The 20,747-nt window shown below is 42.7% G+C and overlaps 1 protein-coding gene across 2 annotated transcripts in view; it reads right to left on the bottom strand.

Annotated features, from left to right (window-relative positions):
• arid3c (AT rich interactive domain 3C (BRIGHT-like)) overlaps positions 1-16,861 on the bottom strand; it is an 83,094-nt gene extending 66,233 nt beyond the window's left edge. For both annotated transcript variants that reach the window (XR_006843142.1, XM_046386072.1), the window contains exons 1-2: positions 16,529-16,861; positions 15,560-16,216 (exon numbers count right to left, since the gene is read on the bottom strand). Coding sequence is in view for 1 of the 2 variants with exons in the window: in XM_046386072.1 (XP_046242028.1) it covers positions 15,560-16,216; positions 16,529-16,567 (696 nt within the window). In the remaining variant the exon portion in view is untranslated. The remainder of the gene's footprint in view (positions 1-15,559; positions 16,217-16,528) is intronic.
• Between the last annotated feature and the right edge of the window lie 3,886 nt (positions 16,862-20,747).

The following is a 20,747-nucleotide window of genomic DNA, read 5'->3' as shown; positions in this document are numbered from 1 at the left end:
TCTCACACCCCACCCCCTCTGCCTCTCTCCCTTGCTCTCTCTCTCTCTCTCTCTCTCTCTCTCTCAACCCAACCGGTCAAGGCAGATGGGGTCTACTCCGAGGTTTCTGCGTTCTAAAAGGCAGTTTTTCCTCGCCACTGTCGCCAAGTTCTTGCTCAAGGCGGAATGTTGGGCTCTCTCTATTTACAATTTAATTAAAGAGTTTGGTCTAGACCTGCTCAAATTGGAAAGTGTCATGAGATAACTTTTGTTGTGAATTGGCACTATATAAATAAACTGAATTGAATTGAATTGAATTGGTCTGTTTCATGCTGCAGTGAATTCTGCCAAACTTGGTTGTAGTTATTAATGTTATTTTAGTTCAGTAATTAATTAGTTGTTAATCATCAGTTCCAAAATGATAATCTAATGTTTTTGATGGAACTAATTTATGACTGATGAGACTGAACTAATTAACTGGCTATCAGAACACATGCTACACGATCAAGAAAAACAACTGATTCTCATGTTGGTCAAGCTGCAACCAGCTAATGCTTAGTATTTTTAATTAAACGTTAATCAAACACAGAGTCTACACCATAACATATCCAGGGATACTGGAGCCTCTTTGTGAACATACTAATCTTAATCAAAGAAAGAACAGTATAGATTTAGTTTCTGGAGAATAGATACTTGTCTCAATAAACTCCCTGCACTAGGATAGTGGTCTTCAGATGTTGCTAGTCTCAAAACACAAATGAGTGATATTTGGTCATCTTTATTAGTTTCTTGAACTGTACTGTTAATTAACTGTATTGTTATTATTGCTAATTAGTGATGTTGCGAAAGCCAATTAAAGATGAAAATGGATGACAAGTGTTATAGGAACTTAGTCTATTACAAGCTACTGAGGGGTTTTACCCCGGAGTGACCTATCTGACGCGCTTGTTGTTGTTGTTGTTCAAATTTCCTTACTAGTTCAGGAATGAGTCCACATGTCTCCATTGATCCATTCCATCCGAGTTTATTCTCCGTGCAGCAAAAAATGTGTGTCCATTCATCCTCCCAACATTGAGAATCAACACCTGTGTCTTAGCGGTCAAAAACCGCTTACCCTTCCGAGGTCACACAACAGCTGACAGCCCCAGACTTCCCATTACCTTTATACCCTTTAAGGTCTGAATGACCACAGCGCCCCCTACGGTACCCACAACAAATACAGATTCACCCTGCATCCCCATAACATTGCATTTGGCTCCTACAGCAAGCTTTTCAGTGTATCAGGTCAATATAAAATCCATCACCATATTTTCTCACAATTAATTACAATTATCAGTTGGTTTTTATTGTTTAAATTAAAAGTTTTATCAGACCATCACTGTACTGTATTACTGCTTCCCCAAATATTTTCAGTTGAATTTTTAAAATTGCATCTCATTGTGACATCTTGTAACTCTTAGTTTCACTTTACAACCTCTTAATTACATTTAGTTTTGTGCTCACATTTAATAATTTCTGTGACATTATCCCCTCAGAGAACAATATGATTTATCCCTTAAGGGCTCCTCAAGAGTCCATAACTAACAGCATGAAACACTGTGCCACTACACTATAGTTATACTACATTTCACATATAACAGTGTTAGCAGCAATGAAATGATGCACAAAAATTTGAAAACAGACACGCACCTGCAATCAGTCGATCAATAATTTGCATTGTTGCATTGTACTTGTACATGTGTAATGACAATAAAGTTGAATCTAATCTAATCTAATCTAATAATGGGAGGTTGGAAAAAGCCAATCAGAGACAAGGTAATGCTGGTCCAACAGTCAGAGCTCGTAAACAGAGAGGGAGATTTTTGCAAACAGCTGCCGAAATTCCATGCTACTGGGATTAAAAAGTGACACCCACATTAGGGTGCAAAGAGTGTTTGAACAAGCTAACCCTGCCTCTCTTTCAATGAAAAGAGAAGAGACCTTTGCAGTAAAACAAGTATGGCTCAATGGCACTTGTGCCCAGCCTACTTTGCACTGCATGCCAACCCAGAGGTCCATTCACACAGTGACAGAGAATGGTAAGATCTCTGGAACAATGGTGACTCTACAAAGGAACCATATTTTTTGATTAAATAAGCAGGAATTCAAAAATTTGTATTGCATTTGTTAGGGGTAACATCTCATATGTGGCACAAGGGAGGAACATTGACATGGCTCACAATGTTGAACAACATTCTTGGGTTGGACAGGCTGTTAGCAATTAATTTTTAACCTCAGAATTAAAAGTCAATTAAAAGAGCCACAAGATCTTTTGGTTTTAAAGGAAGCAAATTCATCTAAGATGGTGGAAATGTTGAGAGCAGTATTAAAATTGGCAGCAGAGGTTGAGTTAAAAATTCTAGATCTCGTTTTGTGGACAGGGCTACAGGAAACACAAGGCAACAAAATATTTAACAAAACACACTGGTGGCCAGAGCTATGATCATCTAGTGTTAAAATTCAAGTTGTTCCAAGCAGCTGTTGATTTCCATTCATTTTCCCTACCCATAGCATACCATACAGAAATGAATGGATGGACATGGATTCCTGAATGTTACAGTTCCAGAAAACACACTGTTTGTAACATAGTAAACTGTAATATACAATATTCAGTGAAATGCAGTAAGAGAACTAAATGTGCAAAACCACTGGTATAGATCTTGAGTTTTTATTCTTTTATTTTGTTCAGCCATTCAGCCCTTCAGTTCAACCCCTCCCCCTGCACCACCCAATTTAATGACCATAAAACCTAAGCTGCCAGCACTTCTGTGTCAATATTCATTCAGGGATGTGGAAACACCACATCTCCTCCAGTCTCTCCAACCTCACGAATCTCCCTTAAGTTTGTCCATATGGTGGCAGCATGATGGTACAGTGGTTTGTGCTGTTGCTTCATAGCAAGAGGGTTCCAGGTTCGAATCCCGGTCTGGGCCCTTGTATGTGGAGTTTGCATGTTCTCCCTGTGCCTGCGTGGGTTTTCTCCAGGTTCCTCCCACAATACCAAAAACATGCACATTAGGTTAATTAGCTACTCTACATTACCCCTAGGTGAGAGTGTGTGGTTGTCTGTCTTTGAGCTCATAAAAGGGGAGTTGAGCTGCAACACAATGTTATGTTTTTATTTCTCACAACCATTACCAGCTACAAGCAATACAAATCACCCATCACCAGATGTGCGTTTATCAACCTCATGTTCCAGGAGATGATCCTCCTTCATTCCCTTTACATTTATACTATACAGAACTGCTACTTATCGCCCAGGACATACTGGACCAACTGGCCATTGCAGACATGTGTGGGTTCTGGTGGACACACCATGTCCACAACAGGATAGGTGTGGGTCCTCAATTCTGGGAGAAAACAACTCACACACTTTGTGAGCATGATTCATCTCAAAACACCACCCTCACTTGGCAATCATGATGACCACCCCTCTACCTCATCCCCAGGTTAAACAAGCACACTAAAACCAAAGACATCCACTGGGTTTATCCTAGCAACCCATTTATTAGAGAAGACACCAACTACCTCTGCAGCTTGAGAGCCAAATTTCCTGTACGAACGTGCCAAGAAAGCATGCCTATCAAAGACAAAGAAATGGGGATGAAGACCAAGTGAGCTGGCAGTCGATGGCTGGTGAGCACACTGCCCAGGTAGGTTGTGATCTTACCAAGAACACCCCATACTTGGCGGGCGCCAAGTATGAGAGGAGCACAGAAGGGCTTTGTGAATTTACTTCAAAAGTCACTGGGCCGAGATCTGATGACGTTTCACTGCATTATCCACCAAGAAGCACTTTGCGCACAAACATTTCCCCCTGAATGTGTGGAAGTAATGAACCTTGTTATCAAGATAGTGAACAAAATAATTGCGAATGGGTTAAGCCACCGACAGTTTTGTTCGTTGTTAGAAGAAGTCGAAAACACGTATTCAGATCTCCTGCTGCACAACAGAGTCCGGTGGCTGTCCAGGGGGAAGGTGCTGAAACGCTTCGCTGCCTGTCTGGAGCACGTAAAAACCTTCTTGGGAAGTAAAGGCCTCGGCTATCCTGAACTGGAAAAGTTTTACTTCATGGTGGACATGACAAGTTACTTGAACATGCTGAATAAAAATCTCCAAGGACAGGGAAGCACGGCACTGCACATGCTGGAGGAGATTTTGGAATTTGAGCGCAAGATGACAGTGTTCGCCAGAGATGTACAAAATGGCACACCCTCTCACTTCCCCTCCCTAAGAGAGTTCAAAGAAGCAAACAATCACATAAATTGTGATTATTCCCACCGTGCCATTACTGCAATGCAAGCTGCATTTGGAGAAAGATTCAGTGAGTTCAGAAAGGAGAAACAGACTCTCTCTTTCCCTGTCGCACCGCTGAACAGCGACCCATCCCTGCTGAACACATCCGCATTCACAGGAGTAAGTAAGCCTGATCTAGAAATTGAACTGGCCGATATTGCGGATAAAGTTTTGTGGGTTAACAAGTTCAAATCCCTGTCAGCGGATCTTGAAGAAGTCGCCCGACAAACTTATTTTTGCAACATGGAATGCCATTCCTGACACCTATATCAACATGAAAAGGTGTGCATTTGGAGTCCTATCCATCTTTGGCTCAACTTACTTATGCGAGCAAGTTTTCTCAAGCATGAACATTATAAAGTCCAAATACCGCTCCCGCTTCACCAGCGAGACTTTATGAAAGTGACATATTTTATGAAAGTGACATATTTTATGAAAGTGACATATTTTGTCATTGGAGGGAACTCACTCCAACAAAATTTGTGCTCTGCATTTAACCCACCCAAGTGACGTGCACACACACACAGCAAACCCGGGGCAGTGGGCGACCGCGTGCAGCGCCCGGGGAGCAGTGGGGGTTAGGTACCTTGCTCAAGGGTACCTCAGCCATGGACACCGGGACGGGGAATCGAACCAGCGATCCACCCGTTACGGGTCCGACACCCTAACCGCTGATCCACGACTGCCCCACGACTCTACAGTCCTGCGTGAAGATGAAAGTCACATCTTACAGCGCCGACATAGGGAAGATCTGCAGGGAAATGCAGACACAGAAATCCCACTAAACAGGTAGGAACAACATAATTTAATAAGCTATTTTTTTCAAAAAAAATACTCATACTCAGAACTGATGTAGTTTTTTTTTTTGTATTTTAAGGTGCGTCCATTGATCATTGGCTGGCTGCCAACAAACCCGAAGAGGACGGGAGAACGCATGGATTACTACTATTAAACATATTATATATTAAAGTGGGCTTGTTTGTTCTATTCAGTGGTTCCAACTGTTAAAATTTAAATAAAGATTAAAACTTTTAGAAGTAATTTTTTGCGGCTCCAGACACATTTTTTTTGGGGGGGGGCAAAAGTGGCTCTTTTGATAAAAAAGGTTGCCGACCCCTGGTCTAGACCATACTTTAATTAAATTTTGCAAGACAGAGAACCCAACATTCCCCCATGAGCAAGCACTTGGAGGTCACAGCCCTCCAGGTGGGCTGTGACCTGCCTGCTTGACCGCTCAATGAAGTGCTGGTACAGTTCATTCAGTGATTCAGTCGTGCTGTTGTTGTTGGCCCTGGAAGGGATGTAAACAGGAAACTAAGATGGTGGCACATGCACACGCAGCGGCTCTTCTCTGTCCTGTCAGAATGGTGTTTTCATGTTTTTTTTGTTTTGAATCCCCGTGTATCTGTCCTTGTCGCGTCCATTAGTCTCAAGGCGCACATATTCCTGTGAGCTTCTGCTCGACATCCGCAGAACCATATTCACGGATATATATCCAGAAGACACGGAAGAGCTATGCGACTGCGGTCTGATCCAGAGGCCTGCTCAACCACCGACCCCCACTCCTGCATCCATTCCACAGTGGAGGCGGCACAGATGAAACACGAGGAAGCAAGGTAAACGCGGAGGCATCTGGGCTAGGCTAGCAGCTAACCGGCTATCCCTACCGTCGCACTGGCCCAACAGCAGTGACAGCCTGCACAGATGCTTTCCTCCTCCTGACCGGGGATTTCAACCATGCAAACCCCAAAACTCTATGGACATATCAACTTTCCCACACGAGGAAACAATATTCTGGACATTGTCTACAGTACATCTTGCATAGAGGCGCCTCCAAAGCCCTACCTCTCCCCCACCTCTGGGCCTCAGACCACACCACCACAGCAACAAAGAAGGTACGTGTGTGGCCATAGGGTTCCTCAGAGGCATTCCAAGACTGCTGCTCCACCACTAACTGGAGCATGTTCAGACAGGCCGCCACCTACAACAACACCACAGACCTCCAGGAGCAGAGACACCTGGAACCTGTGGCGGGGAATACAGACCATCACGGACTACAAGCCCTCTCCGCAGACCTGCGACAACTCCACCTCTCTGCTAAATCAGCTGAAGGAGTTCTTCGCTCACTTTGAGGCAGACAATAGCACCCCGGCTCAGAAGACCCGCCACCTCCCGGCAACCAGGTGTTGACGCTATCCCCAGACAGTGTGAAGAGATTGCTCAAAAGGACAACTGCACAGAATCCAGCACACATCCTTGGGCCCCCCAAGCCCCCTCCTCATCACTCTACTGACCCTCGACTGTACATCGACACACAACTCCAACCTCTTCATCAAGTTTGCAGACGACACGACTCATCAACAATGGTGATGAGACAACTTACAGGAGGGAGGTGAGCCGCCTGGCCATGTGGTGCAAGGACGACAATCTCTGCCTGAACGTGGAGAAGACAAAGGAGATTGTGCACATCTCCAAATACCTGTCCTGGAGCAACAACATTGCATCACTGGCCAAAAAAGCCCAACAGTGCCTGTACTTCCTCCGAAAACTGAGAAGAGCAATAGCCTGAGCCCCCATCATGCACACCTTCTACAGAGGCACCATCGAGAGCATTCTGACCAGCTGCATCACCGTGTGGTATAGCGCAAGGCTTGTAAAGCTAGAGGGTAAAATGACTGCAGCAAAACATAGGGAAATCCTGGAGGACAATCTGGTTCAGTCTGCAAGAGAACTACGACTTGGAAGAGGATTTATTTTCCAGCAATGAACTTGAAGCATAAAGCCAAAGCTATACAGAAATGGTTTAAAGACAACAAAGTGAATGTTCTGGAGTGGCTGAGTCAAAGCCCAAACCTCAATCCAATACAGAATTTGTGGCTCGACTTGGAAAGGGTTGTTCACAACCGATCCTTGTGCAATCTGGCAGAGCTTGAGCAGTATTGCAAAGAACAGTCGCCAATCAGCAAAGTGACTTTCTACATAGCAATAACTGAGTTGGGGATGTTCAGTCTGGCTTTAGAGCTCATCATAGCACTGAGATGGCATTAGTTAAAATCACAAATGACCTTCTGCTTATATCAGACAAGAGACTCATAGATAGATAGATAGATAGATAGATAGATAGATAGATAGATAGATACTTTATTGATCCTGAGGAAAATTCAATTCATCTCTGTCGTTGTACTGTTAGACCTTGTGCAGTCTTTTGAACTGCATCAAGCGGGTTTCAGTCCTATTTATCAGATTGATCTCAATTTGTTCATATCAATGATGCGTCGTCCAACTCTCAAAAGTTAGTCACGGAGTTCACCAAGGTTCTGTGCTCGGGCCAATACAATGCGGGCCAATTCACCCCTTATATGCTCCCCATCTGTGATACTATTGGGAAACACTCCATACCTTCTCACTGTTATGCAGATGACACACAATTGCACTAGTCAATGAAACCAGATGAAACAAATCAGCTAGCCAAACTTCAGGTGTGTCTTAAAGACCTAAAAACCTTAAAAAAATTTCTACTTCTAAATTCAGACAAAACTGAAGTTATTGTTCTGGGCACTAAACACCTTAGAAACAAATTATCCAATGATATAGCAACTCTAGATGGCTTATCCTTGGCCTCAAGCTCCACTGTAAGGAACCTAGGGGTTATTTTTGATCAGGACATGTCCTTTAACTAACACATAACATACATTCTTAAAAACAACATTCTTTCACCTCTGCAATATTGCAGAAATTAGGCACATTCTGAGTCAGAAAGATGCAGAAAAATTAGTCTATGCATTTATTACTTCCAGGTTGGATTACTGTAACTCCCTTTCATCAGGTTGTCCCAATAAGTCTCTAAAGACTCTCCAGCTAATCCAGAATGCTGCTGCATGATTACTCATAAGAACCAGCATTAGAGATCATATTTCTGCCATACTGGCTTCTCTACATTGGTTGCCTGTAAAATGTAGGATATAGTTTAAAATTCTTCTCACATATAAAGCCCTGAACGGCAAGGCACCATCATATCTTAAAAAGTTGATAGTTCACTGTTATGCCACAAGAGCTTTACATTCCCAAGATGCAGGGTTACTTGGGGCTCCTGGAGTCTTCAAAAGTAGATCGGGAACCAGAGCCTTTAGTTATCAAGTTCCTCTACTGTGGAACCATTTTCCAGTGTCAGTCCTTTTTTTGATAAAGTTTATACTTAGGGCTGGCCTAGGCTGGCCCCTAGTTGTGTTGCTATAGGTTCAGACTGCCAGGGGATCTCCCACGATGAATTGAGTTCTCTCTCTTCCTCTTCCTCTCCTTTTGCACAGATTCATGTCCCATTAAATCATGTTACTAACTCAACTTTTTTCCGTGGTCTAGAAGGTGTTCAAAAACTCAAGTTTGTTCATTTAAAAACTTGTAATGTATACTATCTTTTTTTCTTGCTTTTTTTTTCCAAGATGGCGCAGCAGGAGCAGTAACGTTGTGTAAAGTAAAGTTGTGGCAGCTCTGCCCCCTCTTCTCTTCTTTTTAGTATTTTCTACTGTCTCTTGGGGTGTTTTACTTGTTTTCTTTAATGTGGTCAAATTCTGTCGCAAATGTGCACACAGGGAGACTACTTTTATTAGTTTATTATTTTTATTATTTTTGTGTTTTGCTTTTTACTGCTTTTTGACCTTTTTGGCACTCCACTGGGGGACCCTTTCAGCCTCAGCCATGGCTCACTTGTTTACACCAGGGATCAACCCTGCTCTTCTCTAGACAGAGAAAACGGATTTTCTACTGAGATAAGGAGGAGAAGGAGAGGCTACAGAGAAGGACGAAAGATCCAGGAGAGGAAACAAAGGTACAGACCATATTTACCCTCCGTCATTATGGGAAATGCCCGTTCCCTCTCCTATAAGACCGATGACCTTACAGCACTGACCTTACAGCACGGCTGCAGAGGGTATAAAGGTAATGCAACCTTATGTGTTTTACTGAGACCTGGCTGAATGGACTGATACCAGACTCTGTGGTTTCTCTGGACGGATTTAAACTTGTGCGTGCTGACCGGAGAGTGGAGGACTGTGGTAAGCAAAAAGGCGGGGGGCTGGCAGGGTTTATTATTGAGAGATGGTGCAACCTGGGGCACGTCTCTGTAAAGGAACAAGTCTCCACTAAAGACACTGAGTTACTTGCTGTTGGCATTTGGCCCTATTACACACATCTACATCTTCATCTACATGCATCTCGGGACATCTCCATACATCTCCAACCCCACCCCAGCTCACCCCTCTCCGTAACATCGGACCCGGTGAGGAGAGAAATCTTCCTGCTGAATAGCAGGAAAGCTGCAGGACCAGATGGGATCAGTCCCAGACAGCTTAGGGACTGTGCTGACCAGCTCTGTGAGGTGGTCATGTACATCTTCAAACTGAGCCTTAGTATGGAGGGGGCCCTTGTCCTGTGGAAGACCTCCTGTGTGGTTCCGGTTCCGAAGACTGCATACCCCAAGGAGCCAAAACCACTACAGACCTGTCACCTTGACTTCCCACCTGATGAAGACCATGGAGAGGCTCATCCTCAGCCACCTGCACTCTGTGGTGCAATGGACACTTGCAGTTTGCCTACAGGCCAAACATCATGGTGGATGACGCTGCACCGAACGCTGACTCACCTGGAGAGTGCTGGGAGCGCTGTGAGAATCATGTTTTTTGACTTCTCAAGAGCATTCAACACAATTCAACCAGGGTTGCTGAGAGGGAAGCTGGAGAGAGTAGGATGGACATTTGGCTGCCTGGAGCATCGACTACTTCACTACTTCAACAGGCCAAAGTATGTGAGACTGCGTAACTGTGTGTCTGAGGTGGTGGTCTGCAGCACGGGAGCCCCCAGGGACCAGTGCTCTCACCTTTCCTCTTCACCCCTTACACTTTGAACTTGTGTCACCGCCAGAAGCTCTTTGACGACTCAGCCATTGTTGGCTGTGTGTCTGAGGGGAATGAGACGGAGTACAGGTCAGTCATCGTGGACTTTGTGGACTGGTGTGAGTGCAACCACCTGTGCTTAAACACCAGTAAAACAAAGGAGATGGTGATTGACTTCCGGAAAAGGACATTACCACATACACTGGTGAACATCCAGGGCTCGGACATTAGGATGGTGGACAGTTTTAACTATCTTGGTGTTTACCTCAACAATGAATTGGACTGGTCACATAACACCGATGCCCTGTACAAGAAGGGTCACATTCTGAGGAGACTGAGGTCGTTTGGAGTGTGCAGACCCCAGCTACGGACATTTTGTGACTCTGTGGTAGCCTCTGCTATTCACTACGCTGCGGTCTATTGGGGAACAGGCAGTGCTGACCCGGATGGGAAGAGACTAAACAAGTTGGTCAGGAGGGCCAGCTCTGTCCTGGGCTGCCCACTGGACTCTGTGGAGGAGGTGGGTGAGAGGAGGATGTTAGCCAAGCTGGCTACCACAGATCCTTCATTCCCACTGCTGTGCAACTCTACATTTTAGTCCTCTACATTTTAGTCTTCATTTTCTCCCGATCCTTAAAAAACTGTGCAATACTAACCCACAACCATCACCTTTCACCACTATGCTGATATGAATATTGCCTGTACAGCAGTATAGTGTTTTAACTACTTTAAAACTGTTCATTTATAACTCTTTTTCTATTTTTTTAACTTCTGCTTTTTGCACTCTATTCTGTTCTTGTGAGCTACCATGACAAGTTAATTCCCTGCCGTGGGATCAATAAAGTTCATCTCTCTTCATCTTTCTCTACCTTATGTTGTGTTTGCTACCACTTCTTTTGTTGGCGGTGACTCAGGTGGTAGAGCAGTTTTTATTAATCAAATAAAGTCAGTTGTGTGATTCCTGGCCCCTGCAATCTACACACATTGGTAAGACTTTCCAGAAACCTGCCTCAGTATTTTCAAAAAGGCTATGATACATTCTGTCACTGGATTAATATATTAAAATATCACACTGTTCTAAAAACATTTAGATTTGAAATATTTATATAAACCCAATGACAAGTGATGATGGATATTTTTTTGTGTGGATGATTTGAGTGACAGGAGAAAGGGAATGAAATCATCCACCAGTAGAACTGCAACCCACGCCCCTGCACCCTTCCTCCTGCACTTTTATATAGCTGTTGGTAAAAAAAAGCTGGAAGGACTACAACCCACAAACAGGCGTGGTTTCCCAAACAATCCATTACATGCCAAGATTCAAAGCAATAATACAAAGAGGGGACCTGCTTTGTTTTAAGGACAAATTATTGTTTTTGTTGACATTATGTTTTTAAATGTGGCCAGTACCAGATTCCAGTGTGAATTGGTGTGTTGTGATGTGGAAATGGATTCACAGAATTTACATAAGCACCTCTCCATAAGACTCTTGCAACAAGACAAAAGCCACATAATTTCAGACTGCTGTTGCATAGCAGAAGATCAGATCTGTATCTACAAATGCAAAACACACTGACATTCACCTCAGTCAAAGTTCAAATATAGATTGGATTAGTACCAAATTATCTCTGGTACTGAGGTTATGTTTTCAGTTTTTTTGTTTGTGAGCAGGATGTTCCAAAACATCCATTCATTCATCCATTTTCTATACCGCTTCTATCCATCAAGGTCGTAGGGGGGGGGGATACGGGCGAGAGGCGGGGTACACCCTGGACTGGTTGCCAGTCAATCACAGGGCACACAAAGACAGAGAACCACACACGCACACACTCACACTTATGTGTAATGTAGCGTAGCCAATTAACCTAATGTGCATGCTTTTGGTATTGTGAGAGGAAGCCGGAGTACCCGGAGAAAACCCACCCAGGCACAGGGAGAACATGCAAACTCTCCGACCGGGATTCGAACCTTGAACCCTCTTGCTGTGAGGTGATGGTGCTAACCACTGCACCACTGTGCCACCCACTGTACAAAAATGCTAAATAAATTTGGTAAATTTGGAAAGGTAAGCCAATTTAGGAACAAGTCATTTATTTTTGGGGTGAAGAAAGGATTATTCAAACTGTGTTAACAACAGGGACAACAAAGCAAGTTCAGAACTTAATGATCTTTATCTTTATCTTATCTTTATCCAGTCACTAACAGTCACTGGCATATTGTATTTTTAAAATGCAGTACATTATAATGATGTCAATAAACCAAATTCGAAACTAAGCCGAACCAAATACTAAACACATGCACAAGTGAGAACAAGAAAATGGCCATAACTCAACCTACAATAACCTTGTCGTCGTCATCATCATCATAATCATCAAGGATAATACGACAACCTAATTAAACAATAACCTAAAATATCAAAATTGTGCATGTACAAATCCCTTGGACAGAATTTCCCCAAATTTGTAGTGCTAGGAGCAATAATTGAATATCTGAATGTATTTGCTGATGACCAATCCTGAGCGCAAATGGCTTGAACTCTCTCTCTGTCTCTCTCTCTCTCTCTCACACACACACACACACACACACACAAAACATTATATTTTAAGCATTTGTTCCGCCTTCCTGACAGTGTTACATTCAATTATAAGTGTCCAATTAACTTGCAGACTCTGGACACCACAGTGAGTAATTCACCACAATGAACATCTTAGTAAAGCAGTGCAGATTGCACATCTATCTATGGTCTCAGCTACAGAGCTTAAATAACAATAAAAGCATGTTCTGAGTGGTAAATGTAATTTAACAAATTATATATATATGTGAAAAAATCCTCACTACAGATAAATCAACAACAAAAGGTAATGCACATATTTACATATTTACTCACAAGTAATTTTATATTTTGCTCTTCGGTGATTAGTTATTCGGGGTGGGGAGGAGGCAGTTACGCACTTCAAGTTTACTTTTGTCTATGTTTAAATGCAAATGCCTGCAGGCTCACATATCTGTGCCAACATGACTGTTAATAGTATGTGTGTAAGAGAGGAAAGATGGCCAAGTGTGTAACAGCATGCAGTTTTGTAATAGTCTGGCACTGAGCCAAATCCTTGCTGCAAACACACACGTGCATGCACATTGCCAGACAGGGAGATCCAAGCATTTTTGTGTGTGAGCCAGGCTGGAATACCACCAAGTTTCATTTCCTGAGACATGCAAAAACTCCTTCCTCTGTTTTTGTCGTCTATGCTCAATATATTTTTCAGTCGGTGCTAACAGTTTCTTTTACACTTTACAATGCTATTGTCTTTAGATTTTGTTTGTATGTTGTCTCCTGCTGCTAAAGTAAGATTTACTTCCTGGCTGTCATGCACTAAACATTTGGGTTGCGCTTGATTTTAACATCTTTTAAGCATAATATATATAGATTTGTGGATTTTACCTGCACTGTCAGCAATATGAGTTACTGTAGACACTGGCCAGTCCCTTTTGGCTTTTGATTCCACTCTCATTAAAACCTCTCTGCTACAGTGGGATCTTTTTATATTTAGCCCACGTCTTGTTCCTATTTACAAAGATGCATTTACTGCCTTCAAATGTGGTTTTGTTCTTGCAGCTTTGAGCATGCTTAATATGCTGGCTCCAGTATGTCTGCCTAGCAGCCATAAGCATCCTTTTATTGTCCCATGACCATTACATGGAATGCCTACATACAAATGACCCCCAAAATAACTGCACATTCTGAGGAAACAAGCTTACAGCGTGATTTTACATGGTGCATGCATGCACAGACACGTGAAAGTTGTGCGAATCAAAAATAAAATATTTTTTAGTAAAACGACAGACTTTACAAGGTGTGTGGATTTCATCTCCTTTTCTGTTGTTCGTAAGATCTTAAACTTGAGAAAAGGACAGCTACATATCAAGCAAGCTATTCACTCAAATGCCTATGAAGCTGATGCATATAACCAATGAATTTTTGACAGGTAGAACTCTCAGAATTGTATTATATGCATTAATGAATCATATATGTTTCAAGGAAACAAAGAACTGAATCGCGGACCTTGTCTCCAAAGACTCATCTTGCCATCTTCCGACACACAAATGTCTCCTTTTTGAATCTACTGTTTCGTCCCCTATGTAAATGGCATTTCCATGCACTGAGTTGCTTTAATGTGCAGCACTAATGCAGGCACTAATGTACAAATCACATTTAAGGGAGTCGGTAAATCATCCATCATAAATAAAAGATGACACAGAGCATCCACAATCACTCAGAAAGTATAGATCTGGCTTTTTCAGGGTGAAATACACAAGCAACTGTCTATCAATCAGATAACTTACTGTCATTAACTGGCCGCTAACAAAGCTATCAAACATGTACAAACTAAAGACATCACAAATGTAGAAGTATTCACAAATGCTTTATGATAATGACTTGTTAGTGGTTGACGAATAATTAATTTCAAAGCCTCCAGTCATAAACTATTAAGAAGAGCAACTTTTGGCAGCCAGGCTGAAAGAACCCTGTTGAGGTTTACCTGATACATGATAAGATACATAAATGATGAAGATACATAAATACTTCTGATTACCTTATTTTGGACTGATGTGACTGTTTGGCCATTCACCTTTTAGAAAAGTCTTTGGAACAAAATACATTCATATTTTTATTTTTATTTTTTTTTTAGCAATGTATTTATGGTTGACCGATGTGTGTGACAATATTACAGACACACGTCAAAGCCTATTTTAACATCCTGGCATTTCTTGTTATTAATGGCTTATAACAAAGTAAAACTTTTTAGCTAGTAACAAAGCAGTTAAATGTTTGTAAAGTATCAAATGATGGTATTGAAGTTGTTAACAGACTGATTTAATATTCCAGATCCTCAGCTCATTTCCATATGGTGAGTGGCTGAATTGTTCAAAGGTCAGTCAAAGGGGGTTTTCATGGCACATGGCAACTTCAAAATAGTTTTTAATCACCCGATCTGTAAAGCATTAATAAATTACGTATTATCCATTGATGAAGCTATAGCTTACATTTTACACCCTCATTCTCGCTTGTCATTTAGTTCTAATCCCAGTTCAACAGATGCTGATATTTGACAGTTTTCAACTTTTACAATCAGCAAATCCGTTAGATCACTTTATATAAAACTTTATATGAAACTCCACGTTTCTGCAGCTGCGTTTGGTGTGCACTTCAGGGCATAGGAAGTGTGGCTTACGTGAACACAGGCTTCTCAAGCCTCGCTCGGAAAGTGCATTACAGCAGTTTTAAATGACGCTGAAACGAACCCTGGAGTGTGGTGTTGTAGAGGGATGAAATGTTCGGTGGGTAATTGCTGTCTTACTTGTTTGAACTGCTCCTCGTAGGTCCACTCGTGATGCTGGGACTGGGACTGCGCCGATGGAGACTCTGCGCGGCCAGCCGGGGCGAATGCCGTCGGCACTCTGGCCATGATATGCATCGGGACGCTTGTCGGAGGCAGACTGCCTCCCTGGAGCGAGGACTGTCGGTGCTGGTAGTGGCTCAACCCGACCTCGTCTTCGCCCTCCTCCTCCTCCTCCTCTTCATTCATAATCTCATGCTCATCCATGGCATCTTCCTCCTCAACCTGTCCGTTATCCTCGCTGCCCGGTCTGGAGGAGTCCCCTTCGTCATCGGCGGTACGGACCTCCATGTGTGAGAGCGTCACTCCGGAACACGAGCTGGCAACTCCGGCCGTGAGGGCGCCTCGCATCGCAGTCTGGTAGTGGCGGAAAGCCACTGCTTGTTGGTGTATCTGAGACTGCACCATGGAGCGGATGTCTTTCTCTGTCTCCGCCTGCCGGAGCTTCTCTTCCAGTGCCAGCCGCGCTGCCTGTTGCCGTTGCAGGTTCTCCATGACCGCCTCGAGCTTCATGCCGCCGCTGCCGGTCTGGTGGCACTGGGCGCCGTGGAACAGGCTGTGGGAGGAGGCGGTGGGAGCTTGGAGCGGAAGGCTGCTAGCAGACGAGAAAGAGCCTTCCTGGGTAGGGACGAGAGGATGATCGTATAATGATTATCACCGGCACTTAGTTTGATAAAACCCTGTGCTTATCCCGTTAACCCCATCACACACACACGGAGACAGTTTTGTATGCCTTTCAAGTGTTATATAAAGAGGTAAACCTGTGAAATATTTCACGCAACCATTGAAGCGAACAGGAAAAAACTTGCACTAAGTTGCTGAACAATATCAATAATATTTATATAATATTCACATATTTAGTTTCTGTGTGCATTTGAAAAAGAAGATAAAATAAACGGTGGAGTTAAGTGTAAAAATCCAAATGCTTACCAAAGCAGATTTAGTTGCTATACTTGTGTTATCAACCATGCTCCTCTCCGTCAAATGCGCCGAAATATAATCAAGAGTCACAAGAAATCACAGGAGTCTTCTTTCAGTCTTGTTAACGTTCAACTTAACAAGTTCACCCTGTAGACATGCAGGTCTAGGCTGTTGAATAAATAAATGGGCTACCTGAAGTATGTTTAATGTTGAACGGAACCGCGAGCTGCTTTTGGCAACAAGTGGCAACTGTAGTAAGAATGACCTCTGGAGGCACAGATCAGCCTTCCTGTTCCATCTGCAAACAACACGTCAATACAGCAGGAATGGGAGAGCTGAGATGACCTACCGCAGGTCTGCTACGTGAAGCTGAGGAGACCTCACGCACTGTGCAGATCAGTTTCAAAATGTAAAACTGCCTGTAAAAGCCCCGCGACCCTGACGGATAAGGTATAGAAAATGGATGGATGCCTGTAAAAGTAGTGTTTACATTTAAATGTACTTTTTATTTTTACTTTAATGTTTCTTGTCATCCATGTATTCCTGTGATGGGTGTGTTTAGTAGGCCACCATTTTTTTTACACATAATAATTGTTGAAACAGAGCTGTCAGTGTCTGACTAATCCTACTACTACAAATGAACACATTTCATCACACAGATGCAAAAATCATAGAAGAATCTAATATGGTCCTGAAACAGACATGCCCACTGACCTGATACATCTTGAGAGACTGGCTACCTCTGTATATAGCAGTACAGGAAATTTTCTGATGGTTCTTTGGTGGCCTAGAGGTTTGAGAAGCGGCTAGTGATCGGAAGGTTGCTGGTTTGATTCCCCCACCGGACGGGCAGGAAAAATTTGACTGTGGTGGAGTGATAATGTCCCCACCCCCCATTAGCTGACTGATGTGCCCTTGAGCAAGTCAGTGATGGGTTAAATGCAGAGAAGTAATTTCCCAGTTTGGGATTAATAAAGTAACTTAAATTAAAAAAATAAACAAATAAAAAATGGTTATCTCGTCCTGTCAGCCAACCCTATAGGGATCCTCCATTTGTATTTTCACTTATATGCTCATTAGCACTACCTTGACCTTGGAGGGCACAGAAACATGACCCATCCTGTTGGAGCTGATCTGTGCCTACAGGGGGAGAGAAAAAGTTCACCTGTCCAGCATACACAGTTCTGCAGGCACTATCACTGGCTAGCTCTTCAACACAAAGATTACACCTGCTGCAGTCGCCTTTGCTGCCAGGTCCATCCTAACATTCCAGGCGGTGTTTGTCGACCTGCTCAGCTCCTTAAAGCCGCAGTTGGTAACACTGGAAACACTCCAGGAGCAATTCAACTGGAAAAATCCCACTCCCTCTCTTTAGGCCTCCCTTTAAAGCTACTCCAGCCCAGTCTCATTCCAAGGTTTAAATACTGGTCTTTGTCACTGTCTCTCAGTCTTATTCAAACACAGAAGGTACCCAAGAGATTGAGCTTGTGGTTGATCCCACGCCACTTTCACCCAAGAGACTGGTGTTTGTGCTCTAATCATGTTAACAAAATGACCTTCACAATAACCTTCAAAATAAGAAGTCTTAATTGTCATTGCAAAGTCAGCTGTACAGTGAAACTGAAAAGAGCCACAGCTGAAGGCGCATTTGGGATAAAAAAAAAAACAGAACAAGCAATAAAAACAAGAATAAATTAAACACCACAAGTATATGACATGTCAGTCATCTAAATTCATTTTCATACAAATGAACTTTTCAAAACTTTCTTCAGCTCAACAATTCAAAAACAGCATAACCAGACACCAATCAGCCTTGGTCCTCTGTCCACCAGTCAAAAACTCACAGGCAGAAACCTCGGTGTTATATTTGACTCAAACCTCCCCATGTTAAAAAAATCATCCAATGCTACTTCATCCAACTGCATATGATCTGAAGACTAAAACCACTCCTCCCACAGCCTGACCTCAGAAAGGTGATCCATACCTTCATTTTCTCCAGGTTAGACTACTGCAACTCTCTTCTGTCAGGCATCTCCCACAAGTCCCTCTCACACCTCCAACGAGTTCAGACCTTCTCCAGGAAGGCTTACAGTGACTTCTTTTAAATCACTTCTCAAAACACACGTTTACACACTGGCTTTTACATGATGTTGTCTTTTTACTGTCCCCTTTAAGTTATTGGTTTTAAATTATATAGCTCCTTTTTATCTCTCTCTCTCTCTTTTCTCTCGCTCTGTCGCTCTCTTTTTGTTAAGCACTTTATTAAGCACTTTGGAAACCTGTTTTTTTTTTTAAATGTGCTATATAAATAAAGTTATTATTATTTTTAAAAAAATAGGTAGTGAATGTATTGCACATGTTGGATAAAACGTGATGAAAGTCAGTGGCTCGTATGGGAGTCGAGTGTCCTAACATCCCACGGATAGAAGCTGTTTTTCAGTCTGTTTTTCTGCTTTTGATACCCCTGCAGCAGGCTGAGCAGGTGGGGCCCAGGATGGAGGTGGTCACAGAGGGTCCTTCTGGTCCTGGATAATGCTGGTGATGCCATCGGGCAGGGGCCAGCAAACTGGAGACAAACCTCTGTGCAAAGTCCACACAGAATGGTCCAGACCGGGATGCTAACCACTGCGTCACCCTGCCAGCAATAATAATAATAAGAAGAAGAAAAATAAAGATAAAAATGAAAATAATAATATCTACAAAAACAAGAAGTTCCATTGTTCCAGTTTCTCAGTCTCAGACTAAACCTGCCTGAGGTCTTGTCTCATTCAAAACCTGATTCAGGGATTCATAGGTTTATTTCCTATGACATGTGATGTAAAAATCGATAAATGTGTAACAATGAATAAATACAAATAACACTTCAAAGATATCACAGCTAGCTTACCTGTGGCCTGGCCTGCAGCTGCACTTCAGACACTTATCCTGGCTGCATGAAGACCATCAACTGACTGGCACTGGAGGTTAACTCTTATTTTATGCTGGACAGACTTGTGAATCTTTGTAAGAAATGGAATGGTCTGTCTTCTTTTTTTGTTTGTTGCTGAATCTTCAAGGTTGTGTTTTTTGTGGTGAACTCTTTACTTTGATTTGACTATTATTTGGCTAACCAGCAAAAAGGTGAACTCAAGCTGTTGCTGTAAAGTACCCCTGTCCGATGTAGTTAGTCTTCCTTCTGTTCTTGTGTTTAACAGCTTGTTCCTAATTAATTGGTCAAATAATAATTGTTATACTTACTACATTTTAAATTAATTATTTGAATTTGTCCATCTGACCTCAGTGTGACGTGTCTTTAAAAATCATGACACAATAGTCTAACGATGGCATAGCCGTCAGTGCCAGAAACAAAAATGTTTAAAATCGAATCAAAGTGAAATGGAAGACTGGATTGTGAGGATTGTGAACCCCCAGTTCATAAACAGTATTTTTGAAGAAGAATACACGTGAAGCTACAGGTATAGTGGAATGAAATGCTCAGCTACTGTGGCAAAAATGTGTTGTGCACATGATCCTATTGTGAAACATACAACACATATTTCCAGGCATGCCTAATCACTGCTCAAACAATGTTATTTTTTATTTATTAAAATGGTTCTAAAGAAAAATAACTTTCTAAATGCATTATACATTCTTCTTCTTAAATGGATCATTGCTGGTTAAAAGCAGAAATGTAAAAAAATTAAAAAAGGAAAGCAGCTCTGGATTTTAGGCAGGCATGCACTTTAGAGAACTGACAGTGTGTTGTACAACAGCACTATCTAGTGGCAGATAAAATTACTTCACTAGAGCATCTTAAGTTTAAGTACAGTACAGGGTGTACATGGTGGTGCAGTGGTTAGCACTGTCGCCTCACAGCAAAAGGGTTCCAGGTTCTAGTCGTGGTCTGGGCCTTTCTGTGTGGAGTTTGCATGTTCTCCCTGTGCATGCAGGTTTTCTCCAGGTACTCCGGCTTCCTCCCACAGTCCCCTAAACACACACATTAGGTTAACTGGCTACTCTACATTGTCCCTAGGTGTGAGTGTGTGAGCGTGTGTGATTGTCTGTCCTTGTGTGTTGGCCCTGCGATTGACTGGCGGCCAGTCCAGGGTGAACCCTGGGACAGGTTCCAGCCCCTCCGCGACCCTGACAGATAAGTGGTATATAAAATGGATGGACAGAAGTACGGTACAGACTGAAAGGGTGACACACTACATACATACATGGACTGAAAGCAAGATCCGTTTTCCCT

The sequence above is a fragment of the Scatophagus argus genome, chromosome 4 (genome assembly GCF_020382885.2).
Source record: "Scatophagus argus isolate fScaArg1 chromosome 4, fScaArg1.pri, whole genome shotgun sequence".
Classification (NCBI taxonomy): Eukaryota; Metazoa; Chordata; class Actinopteri; family Scatophagidae; genus Scatophagus; species Scatophagus argus.
Note: the sequence above shows the minus strand (reverse complement) of the source record. Positions and strands in the feature narration are given on the sequence as shown.